The sequence below is a fragment of the Microcaecilia unicolor genome, chromosome 12 (genome assembly GCF_901765095.1).
Source record: "Microcaecilia unicolor chromosome 12, aMicUni1.1, whole genome shotgun sequence".
Classification (NCBI taxonomy): Eukaryota; Metazoa; Chordata; class Amphibia; order Gymnophiona; family Siphonopidae; genus Microcaecilia; species Microcaecilia unicolor.
In genome coordinates this window covers 71,275,289-71,295,430 of record NC_044042.1, presented here as the reverse complement: position 1 = coordinate 71,295,430, position 20,142 = coordinate 71,275,289, and the positions used below count along the sequence as shown (strand labels likewise).

The following is a 20,142-nucleotide window of genomic DNA, read 5'->3' as shown; positions in this document are numbered from 1 at the left end:
AAGTGGCATTTGATGCATGTAGGTCATTACTGCCCGGTTATCACGCGAGTCTTTACCACTAGGTCAATGGCTGGCAGTAAGGTCTCTGACCCAAAATGGATGCGCAGCAATTTTGATTTTGCAGTACGTCCATTTTCGGCAAAAATTTTTAAAAAGGCATTTTTTACAGGTGTGCTGAAAAATGACTCTGCACGCGCCCAAAACATGCGCCTACACTACCGCAGGCCATTTTTCAGTGCACCTTAGTAAAAGGACCCCTCAGTGAATAGTTGAGCTCTGGAACTCGTTGCCAGAGGCTGTGGTAACAGCGGTTAGCGTATTTGGGTTTTAAAAAGGTTTGGGCAAGTTTCTAGAGCAAAAGTCCATAGTCTTCTGTTGAGATAGACATAGGGGAAGCCACTGCTTACCCTGGGATCAGTAGCATGGAATGTTGCTACTATTTGGGTTTCTGCCAGGTACTTGTGACCTGGGTTGGCCACTTTTGGAAACAGGATACTGGGCTAGATGGGCCGTTAGTCTGACCCAATATGGCTGTTCTTATGGAGTAAGCAATGCTGGGATGAGCACAATAAGTGCTGAGATACTTGTTTACAAAGCACGTCAGAAAGATATTTAAGAGTACCCGTACAAAAGGTCTTTCCTGCCCATGTTCAAAGGAGCTTGGATACATCCCATTGCATCTGGTATTGATAGTGATGATACGCTGAAATTTGGTCTTATTTACTAATTTCTTTTCTTTGAGTCCTACCAGACTAGTCCAAGGTCACTCTATCTGCACTGCTTTTACCATTGATTTCAGTTTTTAACAAGTTTGATTTTATACTTCATTCCATAAGTTGGGGTTTTAATATTTTTGAATTCTGAATTCCTTTTTGTACTGGAGCCATTTATTTTATTACTTTAACACTGCTTTGCTGTTTTTAAGTACTGAAGGATTCTTCTTGCACAGTGCTCTAAGTAGGATAGAGCTCAAATTTGATTGGCTCTGTCTCCCATCTGCTTGTTGATAGTTACAACCCATTGGTTTTGGACTGGTCTGGTAGGATCAAAAATTAGCAGGTAAGACCAAATTTCAGCATCCCAAATATTGGCAGCTTAAATTGAGCCCTCTGAACTACTGGTAACCAGTGAAGTAAGCTCAGAATGGGAATGGTATGGCTTCTCGGGCCTGTTCACTTCAGCATCTTAGTTGCCATGTTTTGGAGTTGCTGCAGATGACTTATATTCTTAGTCAATAATCCAGAATACAAGATATCGCAGTAATCCCAAGTGTGTTAAAAACAAAGCATGTAAGATTGCAGCAAAATCTTGATCTGTGGGAACCCCCACCCCCCAACCATTTAGTGGCTTGTAAACATTGAATTAACTTACTGTATGTAACAGCGCATTTGAATATGTAGTTTCCTTTCTGGTACATCTGTGAGCAGATTCAGTAATTCAGATTTTGTCTGAATGGAATTGGGGATAATTTCATTCAAATTTGGGTTTATGTTTTCTGATATACTTTTTTCTTGTTTTCCTGTGGATGAGCAGTCTAGTGCTGTACCAGACTCATCCTGCAGGAGGCTGGTTGCTACTGACAAATGTAATAGACCTTTAGCTGGCAGCCTTGATGTGACAGTGAGGGAAGGGGACAGCATTGGGGTCAGGTACAATGAATTATAGATGTGCTCCTTGCCCTTGCATACTTTTAGTCATTTGGGATTATAAATATGTCAGTGGCATTCCTAGTAAAATGCCATCTGCTCTCTGTTGGTGGTTTTTTGTTTGTTTATTTTTTTAAATCAGTGTATTTTCCTTTCCAGCTGTGACTGCATGAGCCTCTTACTGCAAGAATGCAGCAAGCAGGGCCTGCTGTCTGAGGCCAACATGACTAATCTTGTGTCCAAACGGTAAGAAGTGGGCACTGTTAAGGAGGGTTACCAGGAATTTTTGGGTAGTCTAGACCTGATGTAAGCCATTTCCTCCAGTCTCAGGAGATGTAGGTGACAGTCCTATAGACTTTCCGCTAGTTTGAAGTTTAGTTGGTAAATCTGTTAAACTCATGGGTCAGAGTAAATTGTAATTTTAGTGTGTAAAAACCGATATCATGAGGTTGTCAGATCACATCCTCCTCCATATACTGTACCTTTTGATGAAACGCCTAGGCACCTGCCTGGAGTTACCCAGCAGCCACTTAGAGAGTCTATCCCAACACAGTTCAGGTCTGCCTGCACCTGTCACTTGTGCTGTACACTAGCACCCTCCTCCCACTTACTCACAACCGCCTGTGGGCAAGTCTCTCGCTCTCCATTTATCCCCAGTGATTTCTAGGTTACTGGAGCCACACTCCCAGTGGTCCCACAGTTCCCAGAAAGCACTCAAGACCCAACACACCAGGATTCTTTGTCAGTCCAGACAAACAGGGCAAAGAAACAATTGTTTATTCGCTTAAAAATATTGAATAGTGCAATTGGCAAACAATAACAGGTAACTGAAATATGGATCAGTTATAACACTAACTAAACACTTGCATACTTCCTAGAAAGTACCTAGGGAGATCAGGGCTTATATCTGTTCACAGAGCTTCAGCAAAGAGATCTCTCTCTCCTTCTCCCGGACTGAAACTGAAGCAACAACCAGTAACAACTGCTGGGTAATTTCAAACTGTAGGCCAGTCAGAGCCCAGTCAACAAGTTTTAAAGGTATACTGCTGCTTGCTTCCTGCTTGTGTTCAAGAAAAAGAACATTCTGCTCCCTATAACAGCTTTACAGCAAAGAAACACCACCTGCTGGCCAACTAGAACTAAACTTCAGGACATAATTAAAACAGGAAAATATCTAATACGTTTTACAGGTTTAAAACACACTTGTTTCTTTATAACATCTTATAGTGACTAGGATGTAATTTAGTTTGTTGTTCTTTGAGCCCCCCCCCCCCCCCCCCACTACTACTACTACTACTACTATTTAGCATTTCTATAGCGCTACAAGGCGTACGCAGCGCTGCACAAACATAGAAGAAAGACAGTCCCTGCTCAAAGAGCTTACAATCTAATAGACAAAAAATAAATAAAGTAAGCAAATCAAATCAATTAATGTGAATGGGAAGGAAGAGAGGAGGGTAGGTGGAGGCGAGTGGTTACAAGTGGTTACGAGTCAAAAGCAATGTTAAAGAGGTGGGCTTTCAGGCTAGATTTAAAGGTGGCCAAGGATGGGGCAAGACGTAGGGGCTCAGGAAGTTTATTCCAGGCGTGGGGTGCAGCGAGACAGAAGGCGCGAAGTCTGGAGTTGGCAGTAGTGGAGAAGGGAACAGATAAGAAGGATTTATCCATGGAGCAGAGTGCATGGGAAGGGGTGTAGGGAAGGACGAGTGTGGAGAGATACTGGGGAGCAGCAGAGTGAGTACATTTATAGGTTAGTAGAAGAAGTTTGAACAGGATGCGAAAACGGATAGGGAGCCAGTGAAGGGTCTTGAGGAGAGGGGTAGTATGAGTAAAGCGACCCTGGCGGAAGATGAGACGGGCAGCAGAGTTTTGAACCGACTGGAGAGGGGAGAGGTGACTAAGTGGGAGGCCAGCAAGAAGCAGATTGCAGTAGTCTAAACGAGAGGTGACGAGGGTGTGGATGAGGGTTTTGGTAGAGTGCTCGGAAAGAAAGGGGCGGATTTTACGGATGTTGTAAAGAAAGAAACGACACGTCTTGGCAATCTGCTGGATATGAGCAGAGAAGGAGAGAGAAGAGTCAAAGATGACCCCAAGGTTTCGAGCTGAGGAGACAGGGAGAATGAGAGAGCCATCAACAGAAATAGAAAACGGGGGGAGCGGGGAGGTGGTTTTGGGGGGGGAAATGAGAAGCTCGGTTTTGGTCATATTTAATTTCAGGTGGCGTTGAGACATCCAGACAGCAATGTCAGACAAGCACGCTGAAACTTTGGTTTGGATGCAAGGTGAGATATCAGGGGTAGAAAGGTAGATTTGGGAGTCATCAGCATAGAGATGGTAGGAAAAGCCATGGGATGAGATTAATGAACCAAGGGAAGAAGTGTAGATAGAAAAGAGGAGGGGACCAAGAATAGAACCCTGAGGTACGCCGACAGGCAGAGGGATAGAAGTAGAAGAGGATCCACCAGAGTGAACACTAAAGGTGCGGAGGGAGAGGTAGGAAGAGAACCAGGAAAGGACAGAGCCCTGGAATCCAAGTGAGGACAGGGTATCAAGAAGTATGCTGTGATCGACAGTGTCAAAAGCAGCGGAAAGATCAAGAAGAATGAGGATGGAATATTGACCTCTGGATTTAGCCAGTACTAGGTCATTGGAGACTTTAGTAAGCGCAGTTTCGGTTGAGTGGAGAGGGCGAAAACCAGATTGTAGTGGGTCAAGAATAGCATGTGAGGAGAGAAAATCAAGGCAGCGGCGGTGAACAGCACGCTCAAGTAATTTGGAGAGAAAAGGAAGGAGGGAGATGGGTCGGTAATTAGAGGGACAAGTAGGGTCGAGTGAAGGCTTCTTAAGGAGAGGTGTGACCACAGCATGTTTAAAGGCAGCAGGGACAGTCGCAGTGGAAAGTGAGAGGTTGAGAATGTGACAGATAAAAGGAATAAGAGCAGGAGAGATGGCATTAAGAAGGTGGGTGGGAATGGGATCAGAGGAACAGGTGGTACATTTTGAGGAAGAAAGGAGAAGTGTAGTTTCCTCAATAGTAACTTCAGGAAAGGAGGAAAGGGAATGAGGGGAAGGAGAGAGAGGGGAACGGACTAGTGGAGGGAGAGGTGGTGAGGTAGAGAAAGCAAGGTTTATCTTTTGAACCTTGTTGTGAAAGAATTCAGCAAGGGTCTGAGGAGATAATGAAGGGGGAGTTGGGGGAGGGGGCACCTCGAGGAGAGAGTTCAATGTGGTGAAGAGAAGTCGAGGATTAGAGCCAAGAGAGTTGGTCAGTTGGATATAATAATCCTGTTTGGCACGTAAAAGAGCAGATTGGAAGGAGGTCAGCATGAACTTAAAGTGTAAGAAATAAGCAAGGGCCCGAGATTTCCGCCAGAGGCGTTCGGCGGAGCGGGTACACCAGTGTATGAAGATGCCTGTGCTTCCTCTCACTATCTTGTCCTTTTTTTTTTCTGTTAACTGTTAGGACTGCAGACCGGGAGCATGCACCATGCCTAAAATCTGCTGAAAACGCCAACATTCAGCCCAATCCTGGGCTCATTCTGCGAGCAGAGCCCACTGTCACCAACATCCTGAAGGTAAAATGTGCAGCAGAGTAGAGGATGTGGGCTAACCCTTAGACTGAAAGATTACAAACGCTCATCACAGTGAATGCCTCCCTTTTTCCATGAGAAAACCCAAGACCTATGGGGAAAAAGGGTCAGATGTGCTCTGGAAAGCTTGCACAAAGCAACGTTGCTAGATAATTCTGATGTCAGTCTGAGAAAAAAGTATCACACCTCCAAAGGAAAATTAATTGTGATAAACGAAGGAAGCAAAGATTTCTACAGATATCTGATAAAATCATATTTACTTTTTTACATCCCAACAGTGTGCAAGAGGAGTCAGTTAAAGGGCCAGAGTTATTTGGCTTGGGACAGAATAATAATGTAACTGTTTGACAACAGGAGACGGGTATGCAGAAGAGAGCAGAGGTGGGATGATGGGGAGGAGCTGACTCCAGACACTGCCATCCTGAGCGGATTCATTCCTTTTGGTTAGTTGCTTGATTCTTTGTGCTTTTGGCGTGCTCTTTCTTTTAGACGATGGATGCGGACCATTCCAAATCTCCAGAGGGTCTGCTGGGGGTGCTTGGGCACATGCTGTCGGGGAAGAGCCTGGATCTGCTTCTCGCTGCAGCTGCAGCCACTGGGAAACTCAAGTCCTTTGCCCGCAAGTTTATCAAGTATGTGCCAGTTGCTTGCCACATAGAATGCATTGTTTTGTACCTAGTGCCACAGAGACGTGCACAGAGTTATTTCCATGCTGACGGTATCCGGTTTCTCTTTGCAGTTTGAATGAATTTACTAGACGAATCAGCGAAGAGAGCTGTAAGTTTGTGTGTCTCATTTTCAATGTTTTAGTTTAAAAGAAATGGCGGACAAGTTCAGATTTTTTTTCTGGAGGGGGGGATATTGTGATTATTTATTAGGATTTATTTACTGCCTTTTTGAAGGCATTCACTCAAGGCAGTGTACAGTAAGAATAGATCAAACTTGAGCAATAGGTAATTATAGTAGTAAAAATATTTAAAAAAAACAATACAAAGTATGGCATGGTATACTAACAATGTCAACACAATACGTAATAGAACATTTTAATTGATAGTGAAGGGTAAAGCAAAGATAGGACATATAGATAGGTAAGAGAGAAGAGTTAGAAAGTAAGGTGAGTAAAGAAAGTTGCACATGAGGTCAGAGAGATGGTTAAATATTAGCTAGGGTAGGGGTGGACAAGTGTTGCAGTGCACATAGGAGTCAGTCACCTATTAGGAGCCTGTTCTGTAAATGAAAGTAGGCATTTGGAGTACTAGTGTAACAGGGGTGTATACGTGCGTATGTGGTTAGGTGTGAGCATTTATGCCAGCCAGAGAACTGGTGTAAATTCTTGCTCTTAAATGCCAGCGATACATATGTTAACTGATAGTATTTTGTAAGTTACGTGTGTGTCGGCCCTGCTCATACTATACCTATATGTATATGAACAGGTCTCTTATTCACTATGTAAGATATGCATGTATTTGCAGAATGGCCTTTTGGTAGATATTTTGGCATTTATGCGCACATGTGCCAGTTTTCTAATCACGTATGCACACAGTTGGTGTATAAATGTTAGTGCCATCTTTATAGAATTACTCCAGTAGTGCTAGCTTTGAGTGCTTCTCAGGACCTTGGCTTTAAAATCTAGCAGTTCTGAGTCAAAGAAAATCAGAGCATAGAGTGGTATTGTTTTTATATCCTTGGTTTAAATATTGCCTGGGTCATTTCCATTTCATCATATGGGATAATGTCTGCAAATGAATAGCCTAATGGTCAGCGTAGTGGACTGAGAACCTAGTGAACTGGGTTTGATTCCCACTGTGGCTCCTTGTGATCCTGGGCAAGTCACTTTTAACCCTCCATTGCCCCAGGTACAATTATGAGCCCATTAGGGACAGAGAAAGTACCTGTATATAAATAATGTAAACTGCGTTGGTTGTACCACAGAAAGGCAGTATATCAAATCCTTGATACTTTACCCTTTACCCTTTTTATACATACCATGACAGGAATGAACCTCATTCATAAGCAAGGGTATGTTAGGTCTGATCAAGGTTTTTCAGATTGACTTCTAGTGCTCTTCTTAATACTTGAATTGTGACAGTTTCCTGTTGGAACTGATAGGGTGTAATATTTATAGGCAGCATATAAAAGCAAGCTGGGAAGTTCTTTTTAATCATCCAGTGGTGCCCAGTTAAATGTGTTTGGTGGTCTTAAGGCAGTGTTTTGCATCATAGCTTAAGGATAAGGATATCCATACTGGTCAGACCAATGGTTCATTTAGCCCAGTATCCTGTTTCCAGCAGCGGCCAATCCAGGTCACAAGTACGAGGCAGAAACCCAAATAGAAGCAACATTCCATGCTACCGATCCAGGGCATGCAATGGGTTCCCCCATGTCTGTCTCGATAGCAGACTATGGACTTTTCCTCCAGAAACTTGTCCAAACCTTTTTTTTTTTTTTTAAGCCCAGATCCGCTAACCGCTGTTACTACACAGCCATGGCAGCAGTTTAAGCAGAGATGTTACACTGCAGAACCCAGCTCCTTTCTTATCTCTGCGATAGGGCTGAGTGCATGCAGTTTAGTTTGGGGAACTCGGATCAGGAATAGCACATCTCGCATTGAGGTGTGTTCTGTGCATGAGACTAATGTGGGTTTTGCTTCTTTTCTAGCCAAAGCTGCTTCAGTAAGAGCTTTGCTCTTTGACATTTCCTTTCTGATGCTGTGTCATGTGGCCCAGACCTATGGTTCTGAGGTGAGAGCTTTCATAATCAATGTGCATGCAGCTAGGAAGGTTTCATTCCCCTCTATCCTGCACCCTGCTGTATGAAGACTGGCCACACGGGGGCAGTGTGGCATGATTCTGGGTACATCAAGTCTGTAATACAGGAAATTCAGGGAGCTTGATTATGTAACATGATCCCCTTGGAAATTCTGCTCCTGGATACAGGACATCTATACTTCTAGAAGCCTAATGTTTGCCTTAAGCAGTGTATGTTCGAGGCGGTAGCATATTCACTTAATAGCCTGCATCTGAGCCATCAAGGGCTACTTAAAATGTCCATGTGTGTCTTCTGATATTGGGATGGAAAGAAAATGTTTGTCTTTGAATGTCTGATAAGATGTAAGAGAACGTGCTTGGAAGGGATGGTATGGGTGGGCATGAGTCTCGCTTTGTTTCTGTGTACACCCAAGGATAAACAGTGCATTCCATAAATCTACCTAGCTAATAATGGTTTATGGACTCTTCCTCCAATAATTTGTCTAAACACTTTTTAAACTCTGTTGTGTTATTTGCTTATGCCATGTTTTCCGGTAACAGCTTGATTTGTACGTTAAGTGAAAAATTATATTCCTTCCAATTAGTTTTAAAAGTGTTAGCTATAAGAGGAGAGTGCTGAGCTGGAGTGTGACATCATCAAAGCTGAGCTGTGATGGGTCATCAGATCATTGGGTCATTCCATGCCAAGTGGTCTAAAATTAAAAAAAAGTTCCCACCATCATGTTCTCCAATTTTATTCCAGTTTTATCTGTTGCGCGAGTCAGGTGTTAAACGAAGTTTCCCCAAATTTGAGGTCTCTAACTGCAATAGTTGCAGATCTAGACCCCCTTTTCTGAAAGGTTGTCAGTCCATGAGCATGCAACATTGACCAACATGCCATTTTTGGAGTCTAATAAAATCCAAACACATTTATAAGAATGGCTAAAAAATTCAAATCAGTTTTTGATGCTAATTCTGATGAAATACATTTTAACATTATGGATGCAAAATCCAGTCAAACAAGTTGACTCAAAGTGTGCATCAAAATTGGTTGCGACTCATCAGAACATATTTGGACCAATATTCAGACCACAACAACTTCCATGCAAACAAAGATACGGTCTTGAAATTTGGAACAAGCATTATGCATGTGCTGTACATAATACTGCCAGATTTGCAACTAACCAGCATCTATAACCGCCCTGCAGGATCTCTTCAAAGTTGGCACTGTCAGCGCAAATGGTAAAATGTACCAAAGTTCAAAGCCAATTGTTAAAAAAAGAGTCTGCCTGAATCAGCTTGTGAACAGTATCATCTGAAAGAGAAAATTGTGCTCTACAACACTGATATGTTTTTGTTTTGCAATGCCACCATATCAGTGTATTACCATTTGCGCTGACAGTGCCAACTTTGAAGAGATCCTGCAGGGCGGTTATAGATGCTGGTTAGTTGCAAATCTGGCAGTATTATGTCCAGCACAAGCATAATGCTTGCTCAAAATTTCAGGTCCGTATCTTTGTTTGCATGGAAGTTGTTGAGGTCTGAATATTGGTCCAAGTATGTTCCGATGAGTCGCGACCAATTTTGATGCACACTTTGAGTCAACTTGTTTCACTGGATTTTGCATCCATAATGTTAAAGTGTATTTTATCGGAATTAGCATCAAAAACTGTACAAGATTTGAATTTTTTTAGCCATTCTTTTAAATGTGTTTGGATTTTATTAGACCCCAAAAATGGCATTTTGGTAAATGTCGCGCGCTCATGGACTGACAGCCTTTCAGAAAAGGGGGTCTAGATCTGCAACTATTGCAGTGAGAGACCTCAAATTTTGGGAAACTTCGTTTAACACCTGACTCGCGCAACAGATAAAATTTGAACAAAATTGGAGACATGATGATGGGAAGGTTTAGACCATTTGGCATGGAATGACCCCATTGAGAATAAAGCCTTGGGTCTTGATGGGTTACAACATTTGCTGTCTCTTTGGGGAAGCTGTTGTTGACTTTATTCAGTGGAGTCGAGAGGGGGGTGTGGGGGGGGGGGGGAAGCAAGTTGTCTTCTGTGTTGATTGCAGGAATCTCTGTTGCATAAGGAAGGAAAAGACTGGCTCGTACCAGCCAGTATCCCTTCCGAACTTAGATGTAAAGCTGCTAGCATCCTGGCTATGCTCTTAAATTGAATTTTCCATATCATCAAGCTGATCAATCCATAGACTGGTGGGTTGTGTCCATCTACCAGCAGGTGGAGATAGAGAGCAAACTTTTGCCTCCCTATATGTGGTCATGTGCTGCCGGAAACTCCTCAGTATGTTCTCTATCTCAGCAGGTGGTGGTCACACACAGCAGCAGCTCTGGCTAGGCCTCCAAGCCTAATCCTTAGGTTTTGTTGAGGCCTGGGGTTGAGGGCTCTTTTGAGCAAGTGCAAACCTGGTGGTGCCAGGTCCCTCCTTTTCTCCCCCCTCCCGCTGGCTCCGTTTAAAAAAAAAAAAAAAAAAAAAAAAATTTGAACGTCTTTAAAGGCGTTTAATTCGACGTTTCTTTAAACGTTCATTGCAGCTACTCACTGGGACACCAGTTCGTTACAGCTCGGAGCGGCAAGCAGGTAATTTTACCTTTTTATAGCGGGCAGGGGGTTCCCCGATTCTTCTCCTCGTGGCAATGGCGTCGGAGGGCGAGGGCGCAAAGGGTCGCTCCCCGGATCGCTGGAGCGCTTCTAGAGGGGATGCGGGGGTTTTACAACCTGATTCGCCCTTGATGGGTGACAGTTTAGTGACCGATGAATGTCCCGGTCGTTCCTCCGGCGTGGCGGTTTTTTCCCCGCCATAAACGCCCATCCCCCACTCCTCGCCTCCGCCATCTTGGCCGGCCACGCGGCTCGGACGGCTTCTTCGTGGGCCGCCCTTGAGGTTGGAGACATTAATGCCATGAACGCCCTTAATTTGGGCGACGGCACAAGCGGCTAAAGTTAAGCGCCGTTCTTCCCGCGCGGCTCCTTCGCGGAGTTTCGCGCCGGACGCCATTTTGGATGCGCAGCATGTCTCTCCCCCGCTATTGCGAGCGCCGGTTGAGAGTGCGTCTAGGGCTGTTGCCCAGGCTGCGGAAGTGCTCAGTCTGGGGGGTTTCTCCCCCGAGTTTGTTTTGCTGCTGCATCAGGCTTTCCTCATGCAAAACGCTGCCCCTGCTCCCTCTTCTGATAAAGAGGTTGAGGTTCCCAGAGGTAAACGCCCTCGGGTTGATTTCCAGGCCTTGGAGGACTTTGTCTCCTCCGATGTAGATGAGGGCAGCGTGTCTGAGGTCTCCCAACGGTCCTTTGCGGATTCCTTGGAGGAGATAGATCCCCGCTCGGATGGAGCGGATGACCCCTCTGCAGCGCGGCTTTTTAGCCCAGAGGATTTGCCCAACCTGTTTTTACAGGCCATGGACACTTTGAAGATTTCCTCTCCGGAGGACGTCTCTCCCTCAGCCCCTGTTGGCTCTGCCATTATGCTGGGGACGAAGCGCCCGCCTAGATCCTTCCACGTGCATGATGCCATGCACACCTTAATTGCGGCTCAATGGGATGTCCCGGAAACGAGCCTTAAAGTGGCTAGGGCTATGTCCCGCCGCTATCCTTTGGCTGTGAGTGAACGTGAGGCCTATCTGTGGCCTACCGTGGATTCTTTAATCACTGCGGTGACTAAGAAAACGGCGTTGCCGGTGGAAGGTGGCACGGCCCTAAAGGACGCCCAAGACAGAAGATTGGAGGCGGCCTTAAGGTCGTCCTTTGAGGCAGCTGCTTTAAGTTTGCAGGCCTCAGTTTGCGGCTCCTATGTGGCCAGGGCGTGCCTGACTATGGTGCAGCGGGCTTCCCCCTCGGATCTTTCCTTGTGGGCTGATTGGCCGGCCCTGGAATCGGGCTTAGCCTATTTGGCAGACTTGCTGTATGATGTCTGGAGAGCCTCAGCTAAAGGCATGGCTCAGACAGTCTCTGCGCGGCGGTGGCTTTGGCTGAAACATTGGTCTGCTGACCACGCCTCTAAATCCCGCCTGGCTAGATTGCCTTTTAAAGGCAAGCTGCTCTTTGGGGTCGAGCTGGACAAAATCGTGTCCGATCTCGGCACGTCTAAGGGCAAGAAATTACCAGAGGTCAGGGCTCGGGCTAGTACTCGTCCCGGTACCTCCAGAGGACGGTTGCTGGAAGCCCGTCGGTACCGCCCGGGCAAGTCGAATTCCTCTGCCCCCTCTTCCTTCAAGAGGAATTTCTCCCCCAAGCAGCATTCCTTTCGCAGAGACCGCCGTCCCGGAGGTGCTCCCTCCGGTCCTCCCCCAGGGTCTCGTACCCAATGACGGGGCCTTGGTCCACGCCCCAGTGCAGATTGGAGGACGGCTGTCCTCGTTTCTGGGCGAGTGGACCACTATAACTTCAGACGCGTGGGTGCTGGAAGTCATCAGAGACGGCTACAAGCTAGAGTTCTGCCAACCCTTAAGAGACGGGTTTGTACTCTCTCCCTGCAAGTCTCCGGTCAAGCTGTGGCAGTGCAGCAGACCTTGGACAACCTGATCCGCCTGGGTGCGGTCGTTCCGGTGCCAAAAAATCAGATTGGCAAGGGACGTTACTCCATTTACTTTGTGGTTCCAAAGAAAGGAGGTTCTGTCCGGCCTATCCTCGACCTCAAAGGGGTCAATCGGGCCTGGAAAGTGAGGCACTTTCGCATGGAGACTCTCCGCTCTGTTATAGCGGCAGTGAAGGCAGGAGAGTTCTTGGCTTCCTTGGACATCAAGGAAGCGTACCTGCATATTCCCATCTGGCCTCCTCTCCAACGCTTTCTGCGTTTTTCAGTCCTGAGACGACACTTCCAGTTCAGAGCCCTCCCTTTCGGGTTGGCTACTGCTCCGCGGACCTTTTCCAAAGTAATGGGGGTCTTAGCGGCCTTCCTGCTAAAGGAAGGAGTACAAGTCCATCCTTATCTGGACGACTGGTTGATCCGAGCCCCCTCTTATGCAGAGTGCGGCAAAGCTATGGACCGGGTAGTTGCTCTTGTGAGCTCCCTGGGATGGATCATCAACTGGAAGAAGAGCCAGCTGCGCCCGACTCAGTCCCTGGAGTATCTGGGAGTTCGATTCGACACCCAAGTGGGCAGAGTGTTCCTGCCAGACAATCGGATTGTCAAGCTTCAGGCTCAGGTGGACTAGTTCCTAGTAGCCTCTCCTATTCGGGCTTGGGACTACGTGCAGCTGTTGGGCTCTATGACGGCCACGATGGAAGTAGTGCCCTGGGCCAGGGCTCATATGAGACCACTACAGCTATCTCTGCTGCTGCGCTGGACTCCGATGTCGGAGGATTATGCTGTGCGCCTTCCCGTGGACCCAGCAGTGCGCAAGGCGCTGAGCTGGTGGACGCAGACAGACAAGTTGTCTGCAGGATTGCCTCTGGTGACCCCGGAGTGGATTGTCGTCACGACAGACGCCTCTTTGATGGGCTGGGGAGCCCACTGCTTGGGAAGGACAGCGCAGGGGCTCTAGTCTCCTGCAGAGGCAAGTGGTCTATCAACCTCCTGGAACTCAGAGCCATTCGGTTGGTGTTATTGGAGTTCATCCCGGTACTGGTGTTGTAGCCTGTACGGGTCCTGTCGGACAATGCCACGGCTGTGGCCTATATCAACCGCCAGGGAGGTACCAAGAGCGCCCCTCTAGCCAAGGAGGCTATGAGTCTTTGCCAGTGGGCGGAAGCGAACCTGGAGCAGCTTTCAGCGGCCCACATTGCCGGAGTCATGAATGTCAAGGCGGACTTTCTCAGTCGCCATACCTTGGAGCCCGGAGAGTGGCAACTATCTGCTCAGGCGTTCTTGGACATCACGAAGCGCTGGTGCCAGCCGAGCCTAGATCTGATGGCGTCATCGGCCAATTGCCAAGTGCCGCGCTTTTTCAGCAGAGGACGGGACCCTCGATCCCTGGGAGTAGATGCTCTTCTCCAACAGTGGCCGACACAAGAGCTCCTCTATGTGTTCCCGCCCTGGCCCATGTTGGGCAGGGTGCTAGACCGGGTGGCAAAGCATCCCGGCAGGGTAATCCTGGTGGGTCCGGATTGGCCCAGACGTCCCTGGTTTGCGGACTTGATCAGGCTCTCAGTCGACGATCCTCTGCGGCTGTCAGTGGAGCAGGGCCGGTTACATCAGGGTCCCGTGGTGATGGAGGATCCCTCTCCCTTTGGTCTTACGGCCTGGCTATTGAGCGGCAGCGTCTGAGGAAGAAGGGCTTCTCAGACAAGGTCATCGCCACTATGCTGAGAGCGAGGAAACGCTCTACTTCTACTGCTTACGCCAGGCTTTGGCGTATCTTTGCAGCATGGTGTGAAGCAGGCTCACTTTCTCCCTTCACTGCTCCAATTTCTTCAGTGTTGGCGTTCCTGCAAGAAGGTCTGGAGAAAGGCCTGTCGCTCAGTTCCCTTAAAGTCCAGGTAGCGGCTCTGGCTTGCTTCAGGGGCCGCCTGAAGGGTGCTTCCCTGGCTTCGCAGCCAGATGTGGTGCGCTTTCTCAAGGGAGTTAATCACCTGCGCCCTCCTCTGCACTCAGTGGTGCCTGCGTGGAATCTCAACCTGGTGCTAAGAGCATTGCAGAAGCCGCCGTTTGAACCCTTGTCAAGGGCATCTCTGAAAGACCTGACGTTGAAAGCAGTCTTTTTGGTGGCTATCACTTCAGCCAGAAGAGTTTCCGAGCTCCAGGCGCTCTCATGTCGAGAGCCTTTTCTACAGTTCACTGAGGCAGGAGTGACTATTCGCACAGTGCCTTCCTTTCTGCCCAAGATTGTTTCTCGCTTCCATGTGAATCAGCAGCTCTGTCTCCCTTCCTTTCGTAGGGAGGACTACCCAGAGGAGTACTCTGCTCTTAAATATCTGGATGTGAGACGAGTCATCATCAGATACTTGGAAGTGACCAATGATTTCCGGAAATCGGATCATCTGTTTGTCCTGTATGCAGGTCCTCGTAGGGGTCTGCAGGCTGCTAAGCCTACAGTGGCAAGATGGGTCAAGGAAGCCATTGCAGCGGCTTATGTGGCCGCGGGGAAGGTGCCGCCTATCCAGCTGAAGGCTCACTCCACAAGAGCTCAGGCGGCCTCGATGGCAGAGGCCGGTTCCGTCTCCTTGGAAGAGATATGCAAGACGGCAACTTGGGCTTCGGCCCATACATTCTCCAAGCATTACCGCTTGACTGTGGCTGCTCGGGCGGAGGCCCGGTTTGGAGCTTCAGTGTTGCGGTCAGGGATTTCTATGTCCCGCCCTGGGTGAGTACTGCTTCGGTACATCCCACCAGTCTATGGATTGATCAGCTTGATGATATGGAAGGTAAAATTATGTATAATCATACCTGATAATTTTCTTTCCATTAATCATAGCTGATCAATCCATAGCCCCTCCCAGATATCTGTACTGTTTTTATTCTGGTTGCATTTCAGGTTCAAGTTCAGTCTTCAGTTACTTCAGAAAGACTTCGTGTTCAAGTTTTTTCACTTGGATTCTTCAAGAGTTGAGACGAGTTTGTGTTACAGTGAGCTGCTGCATTCCTCTCCCCTCCGTTTTACGGGGCTGGATTGAGACATAAATTCTGCCGGCACTCCCTCCCGCTTCGTGCGGCTGTAGGGCAGCTTTGTACCCCTCCCGCTTCGGCGGTGTTAGGGTCAGTCAGCTCCTCCCGCGGTTGCGGTTGCAGGATAAGCCAGATCCCCCCGCATCGGCGGGTGTGGTGTCCCTCCCCCGCTCCGCGGGGATGAGCTGGACGGATTCCCCTCCCCCACTTGTGTGGGGATGAGCTGGGTTAATTCCCCTCCCCCGTTTCGGCGGTGGTGAGCTGGGCAGAGTGTCCCTTCGTGGGTGTAATTCTCTAAGTGCTGAGTCCTGCGGATGGAGCTTTGATATCGACATACTGAGGAGTTTCCGGCAGCACATGACCACATATAGGGAGGCAAAAGTTTGCTCTCTATCTCCACCTGCTGGTAGATGGACACAACCCACCAGTCTATGGATTGATCAGCTATGATTAATGGAAAGAAAATTATCAGGTATGATTATACATAATTTTACCATAGTGTGCATATAATGCATGTGGATCAGTCTGGATTTATCCCAGGATGCCAACTGGCAGATTACATTAGGAAGATACTTAGTCTGATTGGATATGCCAAAATGACAGGGATACTCTCGCTCCTCTTGTCGGTAAAGCTTTTGACAGGATTCATATCTCTGTTTCAGAGCAGTGCACATTCAGCTCAAGGAGGCCTTTGTTTTTTGTTGGGCAGAATAAAGTATTAGATAATTAGGTGTCCAATATAATCTGATAATTCGAGCTTGTGAGGTGTTGGAAAAGCTGGACTCTCAGAATCTGAGTATAACCTGTTTTCTAGTGAAACTAACTGCAATTAAGTGCAACTATGTAGACAAACTTCAAGACCTGTTGGCACCATATGTACAGTGGGTGGGTAACAGGTCATGTAATGAGCACTCCTTATAAAGCTTTGATTTAAAAGAATAATATGGTTTATGATAGCATCTGTTATACTTGTTCAGTGTTAGGTAGTGTGTTGCCTCTGCTTCTCTTTCGGAGAGTTCTGGAAGCTTGCAGTCAGAGTGGGGAAGGGTTGGGGTGGGAGAATAAGATCTGGCAATGGTGATGTTTGTAATATGAAGAATTTACAATGTTAAACTTGTGAAAAAAAACTATAAAAACTGCTAGCTGTTATCTTCATGGATTGTATAAAAACCTTTTAAGGAAGAAAACCTTTAAAAAAATCATGTCTGTAAGCATCTGTTTCTTAAGCATTTCTCATCTTACTTGCCATCCAAATGAACAAGCAGGATCCATCTTCACAGTGTCTTGCTATTTCTCTGTCATGACTGACTTGTGTGACACAGGCACTGGCTTCAGCACCCACTGTTTCATCAGATGTCACATCCCACAGCGTTTGGTAGCTTATGTTGTTCAGGTCTGGAACAATCTCTGTCCATGCAGGTGATCCTCTCGGAGTCAAGTGCCACTGGGGAGGTGCCATTCTTTGAGACCTGGATGCAGACCTGCATGCCAGAAGAAGAGAAGGTTCTAAACCCGGATCACCCCTGCTTCCGCCCGGACTCCACCATAGTAGAATCCTTGGTCACTCTACTCAACAACTCCTCCGAAATGAAGCTTGTGTGCGTGACGTGCTCTGTGCTTTGCTCATTGCTGTTATGAATATGTTTTGAAAAATAAAAACCAAAAAATCAAAATGATGATCCATTAAACTTCAGAAATGTACTCATGATGGCAATTCAGTTAAAGGAAGGAAAAAGCCTCAAAGAGCTCCAAATAAACAGATCTATAGAGCTTAGGATGATCACAGAGATCTACTCTTCATCATCAGCTTAAAAATCCTTCCCAGTCTTTTTATTTCAAATTTATGAATTTTCAAAACATTTTAAATGTCTACTTATTTGCCGCTGTATCTGCTGAATCACACCGTTTCTGCGCAGCGCATTGCGTACTTTTCAATATTCCAAACATCCAACAATGTTCAACAGCTTCCAGTACTCAGGAGTGGAGGAGTGGCCTAGTGGTTAAGGTGGTAGACTTTGGTCCTGAGGAACTGAGTTCGATTCCCACTTCAGGCACAGGCAGCTCCTTGTGACTCTGGGCAAGTCACTTAACCCTCCATTGCCCCATGTAAGCCGCATTGAGCCTGCCATGAGTAGGAAAGCACGGGGTACAAATGTAACAAAAATAATAAAATACTCAAAGGTAGAAAACAGTACTTAATCTCAATCTACTGCACGAGCCAGTCTCAACTTGAGACTGCTGTCCGTTGGACGCTGTCTACATGAACTCCGATTATTGAGATCCTGAAGCGACACGGCAAGACGGAGCTAAGCGAAACGCTGGCCATCGTTGGTCTGGGGGACTGACAAATCACAAGAGGGATGGCTCGTGCAATAGAATGAGATAAGTACTGTTTTCTACCTTTGAGTACTGGAAGCTGTTGAACACTGTTGGATGTTTGGAATATTAAAAAGCATTCAGTGCACTTCGCAGAAATGGTGTGATTCAGTAGATACAGCGGCAGACAAGTAGATACATTTAAAATGTTTTGAAAATTCATAAATTTGAAATAAAAGGACTAGGAAGGTTTTCCAAGCTGATGATGAAGAGTAAATCTCTATGATCATCCTAAGCTCTCTAAACCTGTTGATTTGGAGCTCTTTGAGGCTTTTTCCTTTAATTTAATTCCCTTTGTGAGTATATTTCTGGAGTTTAGTGGGTCATCTTTTTGGTTTTTATTTTTTTAACTTTGACAATTCCACATGCGTTTGTATATATTTTTAGTGAATACGTTTCAGCTATTCACTTTCTTTCATATCTTACATTTGAGTTTAGACAACTGTGTGTATTCCCACCATGCTTTAGTTATAAAAAAAAAAAAAAGGTCTGGATACCTCTGTTCTGTTCCTCACCAATATCTTAATTATTTTCAAAATGACAATGCAGACAGCTGCGGAACAATCTAAGGAAATGAGCATTTCAGTTTGAATTAAAGAGGGATAGACATTTAGGTTTTTGTGATATCTGGCAGGAGGAGGAAGACGAACTGTATGTAGGAAGCATGTACAAGTGATTATATCTTTGCATTTTCTACTGAGTAATATATGTCTCTCTACCTCCTTCCCCTGCCATCCACCGAGTAATGTCTGTCTGTCTACCTCCTTTACCCCACCATGAACCCCATTTCTTTGCAGTCAGATGAAATGGCATGAAGCTTGTCTCAGCATCTCAGCTGCCATCCTAGAAATACTCAATGCCTGGGAGAATGGAGTTCTCACCTTTGAATCCATTCAGGTACTACCCCGGTATAGTTTCACAACATGGTGCAGAGAAGTGTGTGCCTCGGGCCCTGCTAGTGGGAAGTGGTGCTGTCGTCTGTGTTTCTGTATTTCTAATACTGTGACTGACTGTTTTCGCAATCACAAAACTCCATTTAAAAGAAATGCCTGAAATTCAAGAGATGACGATGATTGGAACAAGACTTTCAGTTTTAAGGTGTTTGAATGTTTTGACGTGGGTTTTTCCTATAGGCATGGAATTAGGGGGAGGAGGGGGACAGGTAGGAAACTTATTTTGTTCCATGAAGCCATATCCTGTTTCGTCATTTCCTGTGTAAGAGGAGCTTGTGTAAGAATGGAAGAGAGACTCTTGTGAAGGGAGTGGGTTTGTGCTTCTGGGGGATGGGAGAGCCCTGCTCTGTGAACTTATTAACCTGAAACTTTACAGATGACCTCACTTTTCATGCCACATCCTGACTCTCCATTGCTTCTTTCGAGGTTTTTTTTTTTTTTTTTTTGACCTGATAGTGTCTTGCTCTTTTTTACTTTGTTTAATCTACTCCTATCTGTACTTTTATTTATAACCTTCTTTACATGCAGTAACTCAAAGCACAATAAATGAGCACATTACACACAGCATGAATTTGATGTAGAATGAAGTACAATAAACTGATTTTAATAGGGACTGTGACTGGGATCTGGAATATTTGAGCCTTCACTTGAAACTCTCCAGGGATCGTTCCATTATTTTAGAGCTACTTCCATCCCTGTGCTCCTGATCTGGTCATTTCAGTGATGGTTCTAGACAATGCACCAGGGCCCCTTCCCAAAACCTGCAATATGGGCTGTTAAGCAGTGACCACAGTCTCCAAACCCCAGCACTGCCCCCAGAGTATCTTGAACACTAGCGAACTTGAAGAATGGAAGATTCCCAACTTGGATTGAACCAGGGCTTTCCACATGGCAGTGCACAGCACTTACTACCCGAGCCACTGGACCAGCCTCTGGTTTGTGCTGATAAACTTTCATCCTCTGGGACACAGGTTAGAGCAGTGGGTCCATAATCCAATCATTGAGAAGTTTTCTACACCTTCTCTCCTCAATAATGTGGAGATTTAACCTGGATCTTTACTGTATAGGCATGCAAAGCCATGAATAGACTTGGGCATATCCCAAGAACAGTTTTTGGAACTCTGGAGGGTAAATTTGTGACCCAAAGGCCTGGCATCCTATCCCCTTACCGACACCATTTTGGGCACAACCTTCAGTATGCCACTTAAGTTTCAAGTTTATTAAAATTTTCTATCCTGCCCAACAGCTGGCCATCTGGGCGGCATAC

At 46.2% G+C, this 20,142-nt stretch overlaps 1 protein-coding gene across 3 annotated transcripts in view; it reads left to right on the top strand.

The window, feature by feature from the left end:
• The window catches only part of MED24 (mediator complex subunit 24), an 88,968-nt gene that overhangs the window by 49,422 nt on the left and 19,404 nt on the right, over window positions 1-20,142 (top strand). For all 3 annotated transcript variants that reach the window (XM_030220762.1, XM_030220760.1, XM_030220761.1), the window contains exons 12-18: window positions 1,806-1,892; window positions 5,110-5,221; window positions 5,726-5,868; window positions 5,976-6,013; window positions 7,895-7,977; window positions 16,966-17,144; window positions 18,720-18,819. In XM_030220762.1, coding sequence (XP_030076622.1) covers window positions 1,806-1,892; window positions 5,110-5,221; window positions 5,726-5,868; window positions 5,976-6,013; window positions 7,895-7,977; window positions 16,966-17,144; window positions 18,720-18,819 — 742 coding nt within the window. The remainder of the gene's footprint in view (window positions 1-1,805; window positions 1,893-5,109; window positions 5,222-5,725; window positions 5,869-5,975; window positions 6,014-7,894; window positions 7,978-16,965; window positions 17,145-18,719; window positions 18,820-20,142) is intronic.